This window comes from Coccomyxa subellipsoidea, assembly GCF_000258705.1.
Source record: "Coccomyxa subellipsoidea C-169, whole genome shotgun sequence".
Classification (NCBI taxonomy): Eukaryota; Viridiplantae; Chlorophyta; class Trebouxiophyceae; family Coccomyxaceae; genus Coccomyxa; species Coccomyxa subellipsoidea.
The window spans coordinates 787,524-807,247 of NW_005178028.1; the positions used below are offsets into that span (position 1 = coordinate 787,524).

At 51.3% G+C, this 19,724-nt stretch overlaps 3 protein-coding genes across 3 annotated transcripts; 1 reads left to right on the plus strand and 2 right to left on the minus strand.

The window, feature by feature from the left end:
* Positions 1-2,756: 2,756 nt before the first annotated feature.
* Positions 2,757-3,781, minus strand: COCSUDRAFT_33990 (hypothetical protein). The gene is made up of 3 exons (XM_005644989.1): positions 3,348-3,781; positions 3,115-3,194; positions 2,757-2,998 (listed from the first exon to the last, which is right to left on the minus strand). The coding sequence occupies exons 2-3, from the start codon at positions 3,116-3,118 to the stop codon at positions 2,802-2,804; spliced, it is 201 nt and encodes a 66-aa protein (XP_005645046.1). The 5' UTR covers positions 3,119-3,194; positions 3,348-3,781; the 3' UTR covers positions 2,757-2,801.
* Positions 3,782-3,937: 156 nt separating this feature from the next.
* Positions 3,938-11,833, minus strand: COCSUDRAFT_54337 (magnesium chelatase subunit D; the record flags this gene model as incomplete). The annotated part of the gene is made up of 15 exons (XM_005644990.1): positions 3,938-4,069; positions 4,414-4,650; positions 5,163-5,345; positions 5,637-5,756; positions 5,985-6,091; positions 6,423-6,594; positions 7,009-7,224; positions 7,599-7,808; positions 8,137-8,287; positions 8,610-8,776; positions 9,000-9,131; positions 9,395-9,493; positions 9,608-9,651; positions 9,768-9,882; positions 11,741-11,833. 15 exons carry the CDS (start codon positions 11,831-11,833, stop codon positions 3,938-3,940), a joined length of 2,178 nt encoding a protein of 725 aa, XP_005645047.1.
* Positions 11,834-15,676: 3,843 nt separating this feature from the next.
* Positions 15,677-19,635, plus strand: COCSUDRAFT_67393 (NAD(P)-binding protein). Its single transcript, XM_005644991.1, has 9 exons — positions 15,677-15,856; positions 15,977-16,094; positions 16,319-16,464; positions 16,661-16,731; positions 17,237-17,382; positions 17,700-17,827; positions 18,211-18,357; positions 18,905-18,994; positions 19,239-19,635. Exons 1-9 carry the CDS (start codon positions 15,835-15,837, stop codon positions 19,304-19,306), a joined length of 936 nt encoding a protein of 311 aa, XP_005645048.1. The 5' UTR covers positions 15,677-15,834; the 3' UTR covers positions 19,307-19,635.
* Positions 19,636-19,724: the final 89 nt, after the last annotated feature.

Sequence of the window (19,724 nt, forward strand, 5' to 3'; positions counted from 1 at the left end):
ATGCAGTTCATAGCTATTTAGCTGAAGCCAGATCGGCAGGTGATGAGACATACAAAATATCCTGACATGACATGACTGCCCATATAAAAGTGCAACCAAGAGCTTTGGAACTCGATATTCTTGCTGTAGGTTCCGACTGCATTGTTTTGTAATCGGAGTGTCACCTCACAACTTTCTTGCACAGCATTGTCAGCAGCTTCCCACTGTCTCGTAGAGATCCTGCTCTTAGCCTCTTGAGGAGCTCGTATTGTTGAGATGATTTACTCAAGCAGCTAGAAATAGCATAATTCTCAAGATAATTCCAAATTCCACTCCATCAAGGCAAGCAAGCGCAGACAGCTCAAAATAGCGCATAATACAGAGACCCTTGTGTCAAGGCATCCCAAGGGAGGTGGCTTGTAGGGTTTTCACTGAAGGCATGGCTGCCCCAAGCTGTCTTTGTGTTGGATGTTCAGTTTATTGGTGAATACTAGCCTAATTTACATACTCTGGAATTTACGGTGCTGCACAGTCAGCAGTTCAGAATATATATATCCGAACCATCTTCGATTCCATGATTACTAATTATAGTATGACTGATGGATTGGATCCGGGGCCACTTGCACCGGGCCGGTATACCCAAATTAGCTGAAGGAATATGCAGATCCACATGAAACAGTTTTGAAACATTCATTAGATATCTGACTAGCAGACCGGCAATCTTGAGGCAAGAAGTCGACAGCGACAAATCAAATCAAGCATTACTATTCTGCACACGCAGCACTGAGACTGTTCACAAGATCCAGCTCCTGTCAAGTATTCTCTGCAGCCAGCTGCAATGCTACAAATTCTCTGCTCCAATGTACAGGTTGATTTCTTTACATTTCCAGGTTGTGGAGGCACATCGGGTCCAGCAACTCTTTGACATCCTGCAGACACAACATCAACTCTGATGGGTGGGTAGCAACCTGGCTTACCTTCCTACTCCACAATGCAAAACCAGAACTGCACATAATGGTGCCATAACGCAGCGGTGCACTTACCTCTTTGTCGAAAGGCAAGTTCAAAGGTTTCAGGTCCGCACGGCCTTCTGGGAATGGGCAGTTGCTTTGCTGCCATATTGCTGGAGCAATCAATTTCATAATCTTTGTCACCTGCATTGAGAGGACACTCCTCTCTTCTTCCATATCCATGCATGCACTGGTCAGCTCAGCAGGAGGGATCATCGCTAAGGCAGATCAGGATTTTACTACACAGGAGATGGAGCTCACCAGCTCACATGGCAGATCAGACAATGTGCAGTGTGCATGCCGGCTTGCATCTCTCCTGCGCATATGAGTTCACTCAGTCCCCAAAGCACTTGGATGCATCACTTCAGAATGCACCTCTGCAGGGCAATTGATCAGACAGGCAATATTTTGTTTTGAAGATGACTACTTGAGCCACCTGTGGGCAGCTGCATGGTGCATCCTGTGGTTGTGACTCATCAGGAGAGCAGCAGTGCTTTGCTTGAAGCTGGCAGGGAAAGCCTTGTGGGATTCCTCTGACCATTCCACCAGTGGAGGTGATGTGATGGTCACGACATGCTCCTCCAGGTGTGCAAATCCCCCTATTTGCACGGCTGGCGCCTCTTCGCAATAAATTAACTGCATGCAAAGGATCACTGATTGCACTGTCAATGCATGAGAAGCAAACAACACCCATGGAGGGCTGCTCTTGCCCTCGTTCACGAGTCAACGCAAGTTGTTGCCCCTTGTCAATCTTTGAGCATAATGACCAGAGGTAAGTCAATTGCAGGTTTACCTGCTGATCTTGCAAGTTCAGGCGCTGCTTGCTGTGGACATCGCGGACAATCCAGGGATGGGTTTTGAAAGTGGAGACCCTGCCGTGCACAAAGACGTATCACTCCCATCCAGGACTCAAATTATATGCTCTATAGAGTACAAAACAATCTGGTCTTACCTCATGGTGGATCCTGGGTGGATGCGGTTATAGGCCACCTGAAGGGGCAATATAAGTTCATTAGAGCATCACACGAATGCTCATTTGCGCATGGTTCTGTCCTAGGGTTGTTTTTGCACCCAGTTTGTGGCTCTGCATCTCTTGAGCAAGGCCTTACCTCATTTCCTTCGTAGTTCAACCAGATCAGCTGCGCTTCACAATCGCTGCTGTTTAGGAAGACAGCATTGACCCTGTCTCTGGATCTCAAGCTCCTCAACCTTGCCTGCAGTTACGCACAAGTGGCATGGCGAAGCAGGTAAGAGCAGGCTGATCTAAAGGTGTCATTTTTAGGGCAAAGATATGTTTTGCATTGGCTTGTCATCTCTTTTTCCTGAAAGAAGTACCTCTGTCTGTACTCCAGATGTTACTACGGGCTCAAGCTCGGTTTCAGCTCTGCAGCGGTAGAAGGGGTAGTCGCGTGCAGAAGTGATATTCAGGGCGCGTGGATCAGGAAGGTCTGGAAACAACACCATTCCTTCGTTCCAGTAAGAAAATTTCATTGCACCTTCGTCTCTGACTGGAAAACTGCCCCAGCAGCTTGCGAGGGATTGGAATCTCGTCAGGATAGCCCGCAGACTCTCCGTCACCAGCACTGTCAATTTGTCGATGCTTCCAGGAAAGAACATCATCTATCAGATCTTCAGAAATGAATATCATGACGGACATGTCTTCGGCATCCAGTTTGTCTCGGAGTTGAAGGAAGGTGACATCACCTGGTCCAGTCATCACATGCAAGCAATTGAAGATGTATTTCTGCACGCTTGACGGCAACGTATCGACACTTATTCAATTCTTGTAAGTTATCATTCCGTTACATTGCTTCAAGACGCATTGCCACAACATAGTGCTGCTTCCCGTGTGGCATCAGGATCAAGAGCAGCTTCAGACTTGTATGGATCATTTACCGAAGAAATAGATCTGTCGATAAATAATTCTTCAAATGTCCGGTGATGGTACAGAAGAGCCTGCGGGACCACGACCGCACCGCTGCAACGACAGGATCGAAGACTTCTTGCAGGCATGGGGGCTGCCAAGCTCATGATTTTCGTCAATAGGACTGGCAGATTCTTGCCCATGCATTCACGTGTGCTGAATCTAGCGGAAGGTTATAAGGGGGCATCTGGTGTGCTGCAGGCATTGTTCACTATGGAAGTAAACGCGAGGATAGTCCCTGCTTGGAGGCAAATGTGGTCCTGCATCAGATCGAAAGCTGGGTGAGTATTGGTGACGTGCGACTAAGATATCCAGAGCGATCTGCAAATGCTAACACAAGGCAGATCCAGGATGCCCAAGACACGGCAATGTGCTCCACCTTGAGAAGAGGAGTCCACGAGCTTCTGCAATCTGGCCTTGGTGGTGCTCCGCAGGTCAGAACCCACGGAGCCCTACCTTGTGATCAAGGACGGCAAGAAATTCTTGGAGCGGCAGGAGCGGCCGAATCCCTGGGACAAGCCTCGATGACACCTTTAGCGCTCAGGCCTGACCTGAGTTAGGAGTCTCCAGAATTGTAATATGATATATTTGGCATGAGCCGTGCTTGCAATCAAACGGTTTTTGCTAATTGAAGGTATATTACAATCTGAGATTGTTGCCCAAACATTTGAGATTATTGCCCGAACTTTGCTCACAGTCAGCACAAGTTTAACGTCACCTCTTCTATACCAAACAAAGCGCATCATGTTTGTGTCTTCTCATTCAAATACTGGAAAAGGCTTCACGTGCGCAGTCAGATCAAGATCTAGATACATGCAACATTGTTAATAGGAACGCACTGCAGGAACAGTAACCTCTTAATCCGATTTCCTAATACCATCACAAGTCACATGCCTCTGCTGAGAGAGCAGGTGCTGCATGATGGAGTAGGTGCCTTTTTAATTGTCCATGTTTTGGTGCACTTCTCAAGCAACGATTATGAGGGTTTCTTGGCTGCCTAACTTCAAGTAAGATCTCAGTGAGGTCACATGGCCATTGCATCTGCCATGGCTCCAGAGGCTGCAGCAGCAATGGCCTGCTCTGAGGCGTTGGGCAGGTAGTAGTACTTGCCAGCGCCTGCAGTGGCAATCTCCTTGGCAAATCCGGTCGACACAAACTGCGCACAGAAGCAAAACACCCATCAGACTCACGCGTGTCTGACGCAAACTCCCAAAACACACAACAACGTCTCAGCAAACTCTTCACTCTGGATAACCAGTGTGCCCAGTGGGTGAATGTGCTCAGCACTCCTACTGCCTACAGGAGTCCGCCAACAATGTCCCCTCAGGAAGCGAACATTCCAATAGGTCACAGGCATGCCCCCACAAACTCCGCTCCAAGTGTTCTTACACTTCCTTATTCATGAGGGAAGCATTTTTGCAGGCGACATGCGTGCCGACCGCAATAGTCAGTAGCTTGAATTGCTCGAAGGCAGGACACTAGCATAAATGACCAGCGCACCTGGTTCTCGGTGTCGATGACGAGCAGATTGAAGCCGGAGGCGGCCACGCGCTTGGCCATATCCAGGACCTCTGTCTTGAGCTGCTCCTGGCTGGGCTTGGGGGCGCCTTCTGCGATGGCCTCGGGGTCCTCATTGGATTTCCCCAGGCTCACGTTGGCGCGCCCGTCCGTCAGCAGCACGATCATTATGCGCCCGCAGTCGCCGCTCGTCTGCGCGTTTATCGCCGTGCGCACCGCCTGCCATGCCGGGAAAATGTCAGCTATACACAGAAAAGCAGATCACTAATGAATATGGATATTAGTGCACCAATATATCACAATCACGGTGTGTGTTTGTAACGCACTGCCAGTGGCACCGACACATGCATGTGCAAGCTACAGGAGCCTGGGAGCCTGATATGACCACAAGTACAGAGAACCCCAGGCGCCAAGAGTGTGGTTGCACAAGGCTGCATGAAAGGTATTTTTTGCGTGCATGCAGGGACAAACTCATGTCTAGTCATTAAAATTTATCAGGACATGTCCAGGCCTGATGCAAATCATCCCAACAAATCGCCACATTTGAAGTTTGGGCACAAGGCCAGTGACTGCAACCCCTCCTTATGCCACATCATCACAAAAAGGGAGAGCCCCGAAACCCCTGAACCCTGAGGGCACCAGGGAGATGCCTGTAGGGAGATGCCGCAGGTGTTCAACTCGATTACAAAAGGGACAGCCTCTTAGAACCCTGAACCCTGGAAGGGGCGCACCAGGGAGATGCCGTGGGCGAGCGGGGAGCCGCCGCCGCAGGGCAGGGAGTCGAGGCGCCGGCGCGCCATGGCGATGGACTTGGAGGGCGGCAGGAGAACCTCCGCCTTGTCGCCGCAGAAGGGGATCACGCTCACCTGGTCGCGTGATGTGTAGCTCTGCTGCAGCAGCGTCAGCGCAGCGCCCTGTACACCAGATCATAAGTTCTTTATGGATGCTCTCTGCAAATTTTGTAATTGGACGTCATTGACCCCTGAAAAAATGAATGCACCCATCAGTGAGTGGACGGAGCTCTCAAGTTCGCGGGCCTTACATGCATGGGATGTGGTGACTTGTTCTGGTCCAGACAAGAGATTTCCGTTGCCCTTCTTTGGATGGAGCAGCTTACAGGACTTCTGAGACCACTGCTGAGAGCAGACATATTTATCATGCTCCAAAAGATGAAGTGCAATTTTGACTGGGGGGTGGGAGCAAACCTTGGCGGAGGACATGCGGTTGAGGGCCATGCTGCCGGAGGCGTCCACCACAAAAATGACCAGGGCACCCGCCTTGCGCGCCAGCCGCTTGCTGCGCATGTCACCCCTCTCCACATACACCTGGAAGCAGCAGCAGTATCTTAGCTTTAGATCTGCTGCTCCTCCAAACATGCGGCATGCCAGCTGGTTCAAGTCCTTAACGTCCGTTTCAGGCACGCCTGTAGTCTGTAATGCAATGCTCTTAATGGTGAATTTGTTGGTGGGTTTTTAATGCTTCCTGCTACCAGACGTGGAGGTCTCTCGAGAAGTGCATGCATGAGAAGGAATTGGGGGAGGCAGAGCGGTTACCTTGCGCTCTCTCTTGTTCTCTGCTATGGCGCGGTTGCGGCGCGCCTTCTGGTAGGGGGCAGCCGCTCTGAGAGTGGCATCCACTGCAAGCCGCTTCACCTTGTCACCTGCTTCCACGTAACCCCACTTGTCAGCCTGAGTTGTGTCATCAAAATCAAACGCCTCATTGAGAGCCTCAGGCCAGGGCGTTGCTCCTCACTGCTCTTGGATCGGATTTCAAGCCAAGGTCAAGCTGCCTTGTCATCATCACCATGCGGCACTGACGCGGGAAAGTTCTTCAAGGAAAATGTTCTCTTCCAGGATGTCCACGCAACCAGCGCCACCCATCAAGGTAGAATTCAAGGCAGGTGTATTTCAGCAGGCATGCACTTCTACACTGCACTTGCAAAGGATGCACACGACCAACAATTTTGGGGTCAGGGAGGAATCAAGTAATACCTCTGGGCAGCATGGGCTTGATGTAGCGGCCGCGGTCCTCTGAGAAGATGAGCGACTTGGAGCGGCCGCTCTTGCCGAGCGCACGCTGCTGGTTCGTCGCAAACGCCATCACTGTCGGGTCCAGCACCGTCCCGTCCGACTCTATCACAAACTCCTCCGGGATCTGGTCCGCCTGTACCACGTACCCACATACCATTGTCAGTCACAGAAGCCCAGTCTTGCAGCAACAGAGCATCATGGTCGAATGAAGTCCTGCTCGGAAGGTGCTGCACACTGCTAGCATGACGTGGAATTTACACACACTACTTTCCATGTGCACCATTATCATTCTCATCATGCATCCCGATGGCAACTTCAGCTCTGTCCTGCCTAATTCTTTCTTATTGGCTTGCATCTGGCTTGCAGAGAAATAATCTGCAGCCTGCTTTAGACCAACCCAAAACCTAGCACCCCTAAGCTGCGGGCATGCGCATGCAGATGATTCACAACCACGAATGTTCTCCTGAGCTGCCGTCATGCGCATGCAGGTGAGTCACAACCATGCATGCTCCATTGATAAAAGAATCGAGAGCAGCCAGCAAGGCACCTCTGGCTCATCTGGAGTCTCCTGGTCGTCCTCATCCTGCTGCTCCTCCTCTTCCTGGTCCTGCTCGTCCTCGGCGCTCGGCGGCGGCGGGGGTGGCGGCGGCGGCGGTGGCTGGTTTGGGGGTTGCTCATCGTTGTTGTTCAGTGTCGTTGCACGCGGCAGAATGACCAGCTGCACCGCCTTAGCAATGTCGTCCGCGTTCACCATGTCCCTCCCCTGTTAAAGGCAGGCAAGCCCAGATTAGCACTTAACTTGCATATAACTTGCATAGGATGGGCTGCCTGAGCTACGTTGACTGTTTGTTTCCCACTGCTGAAGCAGCTGTCCACAATTGATAATGCCTTGTCCCCTTCAAGAAGCTCATCTCAAGCTTCACACCAGACTCAAGCTCAACACATGAAGTCTTCTGTGGTCCGTGGCTCCATCGATATCATAACCCATGACATGCTTTTCAAGTCCATGTGGACTAGGTGCAACCCTCAAAACAGCTCCTGTGAATCAGCTTGTTCAGGGTGTACATCAGCCACTTGTATTACAGCCTGATCACCCTTTTCACAAGCTCGTTTGAGCCAAAAGAGAAGGCCACTCACGTCAAGGGCGGCCGAGGCTTTGGCAACGCGGGCAGCAAAGAGCTCAGCGCGGTGCCCCTGGCAGCCGCCGCGCGAGGCCTCCTGCACCAGTCGCTCCACCTGCTTCTCCCCGATCCCCACGTCCTTCAGGTACTCGCGCGCAAACAGCACTTGCGTGCGCAGCCCGTCCGTCAGCTCCTCGCTCTCACCCACCATTGCCATCGGCTGGTCCTGCAGACGAGTCGGAGAAGCTTATGAGCTTATTCCTCACCAAGGCATAAGGGGACACCATCATGTGGAAAATCAAGTCGAGACACTTAGCAGCGCGGCCATCAAAGCCTCTGTTGAAGTTTACTGTGCTCCTGAAAGCATGAATATTGTCTGCTGGCTGGCATGCATGCATACTCAGGCAATACTGAAAGACACATATAAGGGTGTCTGTTAAGCTAAGCATGCATGTCCTCATGCAATCCCACAAAGCAGAAAATGCATAACGATGGACATCCGTCAACTTGGGCATTCCACCCCTAGACAGTGTGCATTCCAGCAAGGGGCAGACCTGGAAGCGGAGGGCTGCTTCAACGGCGGTCACGCGGTCCTTGAAGTCGAAGGGAACATCTGCAGACAGCGTGATGGCAATGCGGTCCAGCAAGTGTTCCCTCAAGGGCCCCTCCTCCGGGTTGAACGTGGCTATGAGCAGTGGTCGGCACCTGCGCACCCAGAAGTAACATATGCATAAGATCAAGTGGGATGCTCAACATTCCACGCCAAGTCACTTTAAGAGAGGCAGATCCTGCTTGGAAGGTTGCATCAACTTAACAAACTACGCAGACATGCGGCCATAAGAAAGCCAGCAAGCCGGCACAAGAATTTTATGTGGAAAACGTTTTTGGTAGCAATGTACCTGCTGCGCAACAGGAGCCCTCGCAGAGGGCACCACACACCAGCTAGAATGACAAGCAAGAGGTACTACAAAATTCAGTGCCCCTGTGTCAGGAAATAACAGAGTATCGGGACAGCCAGCGAGCGTACGGGTGAGAGACAGAGAGGCCTTCTCGCTCCACCACATTGACGCCGTCAGACAGGATGGTCAGCAGCAGGTTGGCAATGCCATCGTCCAGCAGATTGATCTCGTCCACGTACAGGATGCCCCTGTGCGCCTCCGCCAGTAGGCCCGGCTGGAAAACTGTCTTCCCATCCTGAACCACCATGTTTCAACCATTACTTCATGCTCAATTCCATTGAACAGGGAAGCATCTCATCCTTCTGACCCTCGGCAAACCATGACAGGTTCTCCTCCAATAGCAAGCACTTGTGGTGACATGTGTGCTAAGAATACGAATACTTGTGATATCTGCAGGCAGATCGAGGGGGGACGCGAGATGTTGCTCTTATCAGCGAGGAAGTGTCTGGAGAGCGGACCTTCATGGAGGCCTCAATGTCCACAGTGCCCACGAGCCTGTCCTCTGTCACGCCCAAGGGGATCTGCACAAAGGGTGCATCCTTGATCTCCCTTGGGACCTCTCCCTGTCCCAGCTTTGCCCTCAGCCCGTCCTGCACAGCCAGAGATGACTTGGAACTTGCCCCATGAAGTCTCTTGTGAAGGCAGCAATAGACCCTGTTGCCCCCTTGGGGTCCCATATCTGTCAACGCCATCCGGGACACATTGACGGATTCCACTGCAACTGCCGTTTAGTTTTCTGCAAGCCCACTTAGCTGCACATGCTCGTGGCAGGCTAGCACTCGCTTGTAAGAGACTCTTTGGCATTTCCCACTTCTGATGAACAGAGTGTTCTGAGCAGTCAGGGGTGCCTCACCTCCCACTCCCTTGGGTTCTCAGGGTTGGCGTTGCAGTAGCTGCCCTTGACCACCTCAATGGGAGGCAGCAGTGCATGCAGCCCTCTCGCAAGCACAGACTGTACGCATGCACAAAGAAGCTCAGCCAAGCAGGCAGCACACTCACTGCAGCATGCGCCAGATCGGGAAGAAAGCATTTGGTTCAGGGATGTGTGCACCAGGTTGTAGCGCACCTTGCATGTTCCTCGTTTTCCAGCAATGCACACCCCACCCAGGCCTGCGCAAGAGGCACAGGTCATTGGAAAAAGGAACTGATGGTCAAATAAGCCAATATTGATTGTCAGTAGAGGGGTGGAGGCTGCATAGAGCTGTAAAAGGGGCCACTGTGCGCACCAGTGTCGCATGCTCCCAGAAGCAGAGCCTGCTTTATATGATCCTGGCCGATGACAGCTGTCAGTGGGAAGGAGCGCTGTAACCGTACAGATCGTTTGCTGACGAAGCCCTCCTCCTGAGCCGGTGGTGCCTGCTGAGTCGAGCTGCTAGTCTGAGGCTCCGCCGCAGCAATGCACTCTGCAAGACAAATGTTGGAAGTCACGGCATCTGGAGTCAAGCTCTGTGTACTGGCATCTCCAAATATACTACAGTTCCGAACGATTGGAGGATGGCACTTACTGCTGTTACATCAGCAAACAATTATCGCATTGTTTCAAAAAAGACTTGCCTATTCTGTGTGTTTGCCTGCTGCAACATCTGGACTCCACTCCTGTCTGGCGCAGCAGCGCAGACCCCTGGAAGGTCGACCGTGTCGATGCGATTGATTTCAAAGCTCCCACATTCTGAGAAGAAGCCACTGAGGATTGGTGGGTCCTGCAATTCTGCTGTCCACTTAAAGCGAACATGTTTACTATTTCTCAAAATGAGCAATTATTGATCATGAAACATGAGAGTAAATCCCATATCACATACTCAGCTATAGTTTTGTAGTTGCTTCGCGTATTAAGAAGTTAATCTCGTTAATTCGCAGTAAAGTGCGACGTTGGAAGATTGCCTTCTGATGATGGGCGTGCGGATAGAGTTGGAGTACAACGGCGTACAGGTCTTGCATGGGATGTACTCCTATTGAGGCAACCCTGAGAATTACTTCCACCAAGGCTGGGTGTTGGGTTTGCACAAAGTTTGGCAAGAGTTTTCTGAAGGCATAGCTATAGCGTGATCAGTCGGTGTATCAAGTTCCAAGGACCTGACCGGTTGATCAATTGAATCGCGTTGCTTGCCCACTATGGATGACTTTTTCAGTGACTTGGTCCCTATCAAGACATCAAATGGCAGCAAGGCCGATGAAGCAGGCGGAAGCAGTCCCTTTGCTGGTGATGCTGTTCTGTCTGCATTGCCAGAGCCTCTCGCTCAAGCGAAGCCTGCTGCTGACTCTTCCCCTGTTCCGATCAGTAGCCCCCTGCAGCCTATGGGTGAGTCACGTCAAAAGAAGGACGCAAGAGAATTGGAGAAGACAATACAGACTCTTCTTGAAGGCACCTTCAAGCGATTTGCGGGGGGCTTGCAAAACGTGTTGGAGGACATTCAGAGGTGAGTTTAGTAAGGAAGGAAGTCTTGGAGAGCAGTCGATGGATTCACAGATGGCCTATACTTTCCTTGTGGTTTTTTCCTGTTTCTCGTGTGATACTACTGCTCTGACTATTAGATGTGCTGAGGTCTTGAACCTTCCGCCAGCTTCCTCATAACTGATTCGTGTTCATGTGAGCAATCCATTCGCCGAATTTGTGACTCCACAAGACTTTATACTGAAGAGTATTTGGTGTGTCTCAGGCGCCTGGAGTCATTGGAGCACCAATCTGAGCAGGTGATGAAGGCCCTGTCAGATGTACGTGATGTTGGGGGCCTGCGCGATGATGCCACAAAGGAACGCTTCACAACCATCGACAAGACACTCAGAGACATTCAAAGAGGCGTCCAGCTCGTCCGGGACAAGCAGGTGTGCCTCTCTTCATATGTGTACCCTTCATCATCAAACTGCAAGGACCACGAGCGCCCATGCTCTGCTGTGACGTTCTCCTCTTCTGAACAACGTCCATTCTTTTTGTAGGAGCTGCTGGAAGCGCATGCAGAGCTGGCCAAACTGACGCCCTCGGTGCGATCTGACTGACAATTTGCACCCCGGATTACGCAGAAAATCATGTTTAGCATACCATTTTCAGGCTGTCGCTTCAGACATCTGCTTTTCCTAACACAAACTTACTCTGGCTCCCTTGTGTCACAGGCGCCAAAGGCAGCAGAGGCAGCACAAGCAGAAGAGGTGCCCATGGCAAAGCCAGTGGAGACGCCTGCTCCTCCCAAGGCTGTCTGCCCACCAGCGCAGGCCCCTGCACTGCCGATGCCTGCCCCAGTGCAGACAGCTGCTCAGGAACCACTTCAGGCACCTCCAGCTGCCCCTCCTCTGCCATCAGCCCCACAGCAGCAGGTGAAGCATCATTTGGCGCTGATTGTCACCTGTAGGAGATATCACATTTATTCTGAGAGACTTTTGGTGCTAGGAGCGTAGTTTCTGGTCTTTGTTAGCGTCTTGGCCAGAAGGCAGTCACTGGAAATGCGTAGGAGCAAATCACTGCCACGCGACGCAATACACCACAAGAAGGACCATGAAAGGAAGTTTTTCTGAGCCAATATTCATGCATGCATGCAGGCAACTCCCTTCGGTGCGCAGACCGCGCAGCAAGCGCCACAGATGTCAAGCGCGCCCTCTGTGCCCCAACAGGTTGGCCTTCTCTTTCCCCAGCCGATTTCGCTCAACATGCTGATCATCTTTGCGTGCAGTCATTTTCCAGGCAGTACAGACACCCTGGGATTCTACAGAGGTATGAGGAAGTAATCAAGCCTTAGGCAGGTTGGAGTGCTCATGCATGATGCAGGTAGCGCCCCAGTATCCTGGCCCACAGGCACCGCCGCCGCAACAGCCGCAGCCGCAATACTCCGCTCCTCCGCCGCCTGTGCCCCAGTACCCCGCCCGACCTCAGCCACAGCAGCAATACCAACAGGTGAGATACTCTTCATCAACACAACGCTATTACTTATGCCCCGCACTGCCTGAACACGCGCCATGCCTCCTATCTTCCGGCGCTCGCCCTGCCTTAATGTCTGCATCTTTCTTTCTTTCTTTCTCTTAGCATGCTTTCATGCAATGTATGTTTCATCTCGGATGTGTGTCCTTGTGCAGGCACCTCCACCCATGCCGCAATACTCAGCGCCTCCTGATGCGCAGCACATGCAGTACTCACAAGCGCCCCCTCCACAGAACCTGCTGCCTCCCCATCCTGCTCCTCAGGTACACAGCCACAACGTGTCCCCCTACCACTATGATCCCCGACTATGTCAAATATCTGTGGACGCCACAGTTGTTGCTTTCTGGCAATCATTGGAAGTGAGCATCCTCAGGAGTCTTTGCAGGTATCTGACATATGGCCGGACATTGTCTCCTCTGTGGCACGATGCAGCAGTGCCCAAGAACAAACTGAAAGCCTGTATAGCATGAGCTGAATGGGCTCTGGGCTGCTGTGCAGTATGACGGCTATTCCCATGCGCCCAACGCGCCGCCACAGGCTCCGCAGTACCAGCCCCCATCGCCGCAGCTCCCTCGCATGGACTCCTACGGGCCGCCTCCCCCGCCTCCTCCTCCACAGGCTCCCTTCGGCGCACCCCCACAGATGGTGCCCCCTGCTTTTGTCTTACATCCCTCTTGAATCCCTTGTTTGGGTGTGCACAGGGCTGTGGTGCGAACCAATGACCCCGGTGTATGAGGCATCTGCGTGTTTTAGCACACAATACTCGATGCTACACAGCAAAATGTGGGCAGAAGATGTGACTTCATGTATTGGCAGCAACTTGTGTCAGCACCCCATCTTTGCGTTGTGTAGTCGCCATTGAGTGCAGCGCAGGCACAACAGCATCGTACGCTTGATTGAAGATTCTTTGCGAGATGAGCCTTATCGACAGATACTGGTGTCGTTCCAAACACTATTTACCTGACTGGTCTTTGACTGCCTGCTGACAGGGGTACCCCTCTCTGCCGCGGCCGTCTCCGCCGAATGCGCCACCCCCGCCACCACCGCCGCCGGGCGCCATGTATGGGGGAAGCTACGCGCAGCCGCCGCCCTCTCGCCCCTCACAGCCCCCGCCGCAGGCCGCACCCAGCACACCCACCACGCGCACTGTGCCTCTTGAGAAGGTATCGATACCTATCCTGCTGACAGCATGCATCCTCTTCGTTTTACTGCCCTGGTCCCAAATCAAACTTGCATACCCGTAGCATTAAATGCTACTTTACTTTGGAGCTGCACTTGAGGATACGGTTTTGCGTCTCTTTTCGCATCTGAGGGACCTAGCAGGGCGAGTTTCCGTGGCAGAATTTGCAGCACTTGTGTTTGGCATGCGTTTTGTCTGTGCTGATCTGGCTCAATGCAGCTTCCTTTCCAGTGCAACTTTTGAAGTTTCAGAGTAGTACTTTAGTCTTAATGTGTGCTGCAGGTGATTGATGATGTGGCAAACATGGGATTCTCCCGGCACGAGGTGCACGCAGTCATCGCTGATCTCATGGACAATGGGCAGTCTGTGGACCTCAATGTGGTCCTGGATCGCCTCATGAACGGCCCTCGCCGCTGACTGGAGCGATTGAGAAGTACGAGAAGCCTCCAGATCTTTTAAAGTGTACATCGTCAGATTGCAGTTTGTGGCGTAACAGAGACATACTGTGACATCACCCAGATGCCCACATTACCATTTGATGTGCGTTTCGCTGTGTCTTGCTTATTTGCAAACTTGTAGGATGAAACATGGTCTTGTCGGATAACTCTTGTGCAATATTGATGAATATCAATCTCAGTCTTCAATACGGTCGGTGGTGCTTGTAAGTCTGCAAGCAAGTACAGTCACGAGGAATTAATACATTCCTACAGGGAGATATCAACATCGCTTCACACTTCTGAGCAACGCACTGGCTTACATGTTGATACCCTTCTGATGCACTATCAGGCAACTGTACTGCGTTACTTATCAACTCCCTGCCCAAGCCCTTCTGTGCTGCTCCATACGCAATGAAAAACCTTGGACACTCGTACATGCAGCTTGTATCTGAGCATACGTTTAAAGAAAATCCACTGCACATGCTACAGTACACACACCTGGCAGGGTGAGGCTGAAGGTGGCAGCCACAGTGAACCTGACGAACGAGAGGATGTGGCTGGTTCGCCAGCTTGCAGACCTCATTTCTGCAGCCACAGAAATTTCCAGTCAACAGCAGGCCTGTGGCAGTGGTACATATGTGCACTTTTGAGTGCATTTTCCTGGAGCCCACTGTGAATTTGTGAAACATTTATAACATTTATAAGTTTTTTGCTTCCATGTGGCCTGGGCAGTGGGCCATGTACAAAGCCATAGAGATCTTCAAGTTTGATGTATCTGAGGACTACACCTACATGACCATCGTTCTGTTTACTGACTTGCTGGGTGCGCTGATCGCCACCCTGAACCAGTGGGTGCTTGTGCATCAAGTGCAGTGCCTGATCATAGGTTCTCCCATCACCGGTTTGCTTGGCCAGCAGCTCGCTGCAGAAACCCTGACCCCCCTTGGGTTTGAGGAGACCGAGCCTGGCGTCTTCCGCCTTTGGCTCAACAATCCTTCTGCTAGCATTGACATGCAGCAGCTGGCCACAGACACAAAGAGTGCCCTTGCAGAGCTTTCTGCGATGTACCCATCAGCGGGCAACTCTGGCAGCCCAGACTCTGCAATGAGCTGACGCCTGTTCTGGCCTGCGTGTCTCCCATGTCCTGTTCTGGCTAGTGTGTATCCTGCAGAGTGAGTCTGCAGGCCCCAAGTGTATCTGCAGTGTGACTGGTGACTGTACGGCAGACTGTTCCGGGGAAATGATTGTAATATTACTGGTTGGGACCGGTTTGGACTGGTTGGGACTGGGTTGGGACCATTTACCAATCTATTCCAGCCACCTCAGGCTGATCAGATGTCTGACTCTAATGTGAGCAGCGCCATGAGATGCTGGAACGGAGTCATTAATTTAACACCCAAGAGAAGGCAACGAAAATTGTGGGTGAATTACTCGGACTCTGTGTGTCACCTTCCCGGCAAGGGGCAGCTGACCTAAATATAGCACCCAAAACTCAAAGCCGTTTTTTGGATACCTCAAGGTCGAGTGGAGGAAACAACTTGCAAATCATGGCACAAGCCTTTTCCTGCAGCAGCATTGTCTCGGATGGCACATCGGCGCGGTGCCAGAGACTTCCCGTTTGCAACAATTTCCGTTCTCTCCCATGTCGGAGACACGTATTTCAGAAGCAGGGTACCCAGCGGACGCACAGTGCGTCAAGGAATGTTGTTACAAGAGCTGCAGCACTTCCAGATCTTGAAGAGCGGCTGTCCCGCTACGAGTGGGACCAGATGCGTTTGCCCGATCTGACAGGTGCCTGCCCGCATATTAGTTGTACTGGGTCAGAGTGTTTGTCAAAGGCTGTCACCCATCATTCTGACATCATCATAATATTCACTCAGAGTGTTCACTTACTCCTCTCCCTTTTCTCAGGGAAAACGGTGATTGTAACTGGAGGCAATTCAGGCATTGGTTTCGCAAGCTGCTTGGCGTTGGCAAAGCAGAACGCTAACGTGATTCTTGCGTCAAGAGATCGACAAAGAGGTGAAACGTAAGTGCTCTGTCGCCCTCGAGAGTCCAATACTCGTACTTTTGGTGTCCAGCTTCGTGGCTTACTGGGTGTGCGCTGAACATTACCCTTGAGGCAAAATATATCAGCTGCTGCAGGAGAAATATAAGACAAGTTTGGACCCGTCACATACGCTGGAAGATCCTGGAGGTACTGTCAATGTTGATGCTATCTGCGTAATTGAAGGAGTAGCATTTTGCATGCAGTGCTGCGCAAGAAATCAATGACTCCCTCGGAAAGAGCAACGTCACAACCATGCAGCTGGACGTAGCTCAGTTTGCCAGCATCCGCAAGTTTGTTGATGAGTTTTTGGCACGCAACGAGCCGCTGCACATACTCATCAACAACGCAGGTCACACCCCGGCAACCCCTGACACACCCTTGACAGTCTTCAGGAGAGAGGAGAGCACTTCTTTTGGATATTGAATTGCATTTCAAAGGCAAAGCAGCAGTTTTGCTTTTCCAAAGGAGTTTGGGCCTCCACAATGGAGTGTGATAGTACCTGCCAGTCTCGGTGATGGAAGGGTGAGATATATGTGCTCAAGCAGGCATCCATCTGCCTGGAGGCTGGAGTGAGTCACCAGAGCAGGACGGCCAACGCACGCCAGAAGGCTTCGAGGTGTGCCTTGACTCTATCATATGCACACCTTTGTAATGCTGCACGCCATGCGCATCAGGGGTTTAAGCATAGCACTGTATAGGAATGTTCCCAGCTGAGAACGCTGGAGCATAGGGTGACTAGAGAAACAGAGAATATTTACATCATGCCAGCCAACAGGGGCTGATTAGTTGTCTTGTGCTGACTGACATCGACCTTAAAGCAGCCACAATAGTGGCGTTACCCCGTTACAGCTGGCAATTTTCCTTTTGAGGCACTCGGTGCTCTGCCTGATGTTCTTCACCTGCAGTGTAGCTTTCACAGCTTGGAAATTCCGGGATCTTCAATATGTCAACATTCTACCGGTATGTAGCTACGTGGAAGGGTGTTTATTGAGAAGTTGCTGCATGCACCTAGCCCTCTCAGGCTGGAACAGCGTGTAATAATGATAGTGTACTTCAGGACATCTGGTAACTTTTAGAATCTGCTGCATATTGAGGAGTGATGCTGCAATTGCCGTGAACAGGTGACGCTGGGCACAAATTACTTTGGGCCTCTGATGCTGACTCAGCTGCTGCTGCCAAAGCTCAAGGAGAGTGCTCCTGCGCGCATTGTCAACCTTGGCAGCCCTGGAGAGCAGTTCAGCGGTGGAGTCTACTGGGACGACCTTAAGTGAGTTTGATTTCAAAGCATGCAAATTTCAAAGCATGCAAGTCAGTCTGGCAAAACTGCAAGTTCTGTGATAATCGCTTCCAATCGGCCTGCAGCTTGACTGCATTTCATTCAAACTTCATAGCAGATTGTGAATTCTGTGCATCTCCTCAAGAGCGCCGCATCGCCTGCTTGCTTTTGTTTCCTGGATGCAGATTGTTCCTTTCTGGATATGCTCATGGCGCAGGGTGTGACTTGTAGAAAGTCACAGTCAATAAATCCCCTTCCAGGTTACTTGGAGCATTTGAAGGTGAGACTGGGTGCATGTACGCATGCAGGGGTGAGAAAAAGACAAAGAGTGACATGAACGTGTACGGTACCAGCAAGATCTATCTGATCATGGCCTCCAAAGCCCTCAACGAGCGGCTCAAGGGAACTGGCGTGGAGGTGTTTGCTGCACACCCAGGTGACAGTTACTCAACACTTGTGTTTCTCAGGGCTCTAACAGGGCAATAACTTATCATTGGCATTTCAGTCACTTCCTTCAAGAACGGGTATATATTTTTTTGTGTGCAGCTCTTGCTCTTCATACGAAGTGTTCCATCTGTGCAAACTTTCCAGCTAGACTCGGGAAAACTGTCTGCGTGATGCTGTGCCACATTAGCTTGAGGACAGCAGCATGAATGAGGCTCGAGTACAGATCCTGGATGAAAGTGTCTCCCGTTCTGTTGACAGTTTGCAGTCACGAGGAAGCTCAGTAACAAAGCAGTGTCACTGCAGTCTTGGAAAACACATTCAAATCACACCTTCCAAGACTTCTGGTCAATGAGCGGCTCATGCTATGTCCAGGGATCACAAATGCGCCGCTGTATGCCAAAACGGACAAGTCGAAGCCGATGGGAGCCTCTGTGGCACTCTCAAATGCAATTGGTGGCCAGCCGACGGAGCGAGGAACCAGCCCCATACTGTATGCAGCTGCAGCAAAAGAGCTCGACGGTGCGCGAAATTTCATTCGAGAGATGCGAATGCTATCGCTGAATCGCAGGAGCACTGGTTTGACGCTGAAGTGGTTCACAATGGGCAGTTGCATGTGCAAATGCCAGCCTGACTAGCGATTCTTCTCTAGAGGCTGGTGCATGTGTGCTGCACAGATCTGAATTTATTACTGGTGGCTGCATGCATCTTGGTGTCAAGCTGGCAACTTGTGCACATTCATTGAAAGCGTCCTGAATGTCACTCATTTACAAGAGATGTGCTTTCTCTCAGAGGGTCAGCGCAGACGCATCAGCCCTTTGCTGTCTCCCTTGGCTGACCCTGCAGTCTCCGAGATCACTCTGAGCGCACAAGCTTAGATGCCAGATGTTGTGCCTCATCTGTGTCGCGCCTACCTTTCGAGGTAGTCAAAAAGCCTCATAGCCTTCATAGATGGGGTGAGGCATACCTCTCCAACGCATCCAGCCAGGCTGGAAACGCGTCATTCACTCTCTGATTTCTCATATCCTGCACTAGCTGCTTCAATGGCCAGGGTGTTAAATGCATGCAGGCAAGGGTGGTGCATTTATTGGCGGGCCTACCGGACCGCTACTGCCCTTCAGCAACTTGGACCAGTTCAAAGACCGCCCGACCTTCACAGGTGTGATTTGCACTGACAGTGCCATTTTCTGACGACTTCTGTGGTGTGGCATAGAAGCCACTTGCGTTGTTTTCAGTCTTGAAATTAACATGGGGGTGAGTCAGCATGGATGATTCAGGTAAGAGTGGGGTCAGGTCTTTTGTACTGTCTGTGATGTCAACGCACCTCTACACTCGAAACCTTGGGATTTCAAATTGAGATTTGAACACTTGACAATCGGAGATTCTTCTCATGTGCTGTGCAGAGGAGGGCAAGCATCTGGAGGACTGCCTCCGTCTCTACGACGAAACCCTGAAGATTATCAACGCCTAAACTTTTGGTCTGGGGAGTATGGATTAGGCTTTGGGGTTTGAACGGAAATGATTTTTTCGCACCCGTGCATAGTGTGATGTTGCGTGATGACATGGAGTGGCAGAAAAAAGCTCGCCTGAATTTTCTGCTTCTGAGTATAGCAGTAGGCAGACTCCGTTTGCGCGGTGCAGCGTGCAGATCATTTCTGGAATATGTTTTGATGGTGTCAGTTTACTCTGGTTAGGGCACATAAGATCAAGGAATCAACACAATTCGCATGAGAGCAGATTAATGCTAGGGGCATTCATATCGCTGTGATGAGATGCAAAGGTAAATGCAAAAAAGATGATATCTATGATCTGCGAACAATAAGACTCTCAATCAGGTACATGCCATGCAGACTGTCTGGATTATCCCATGTGCCCGTCCAGTGCATTCT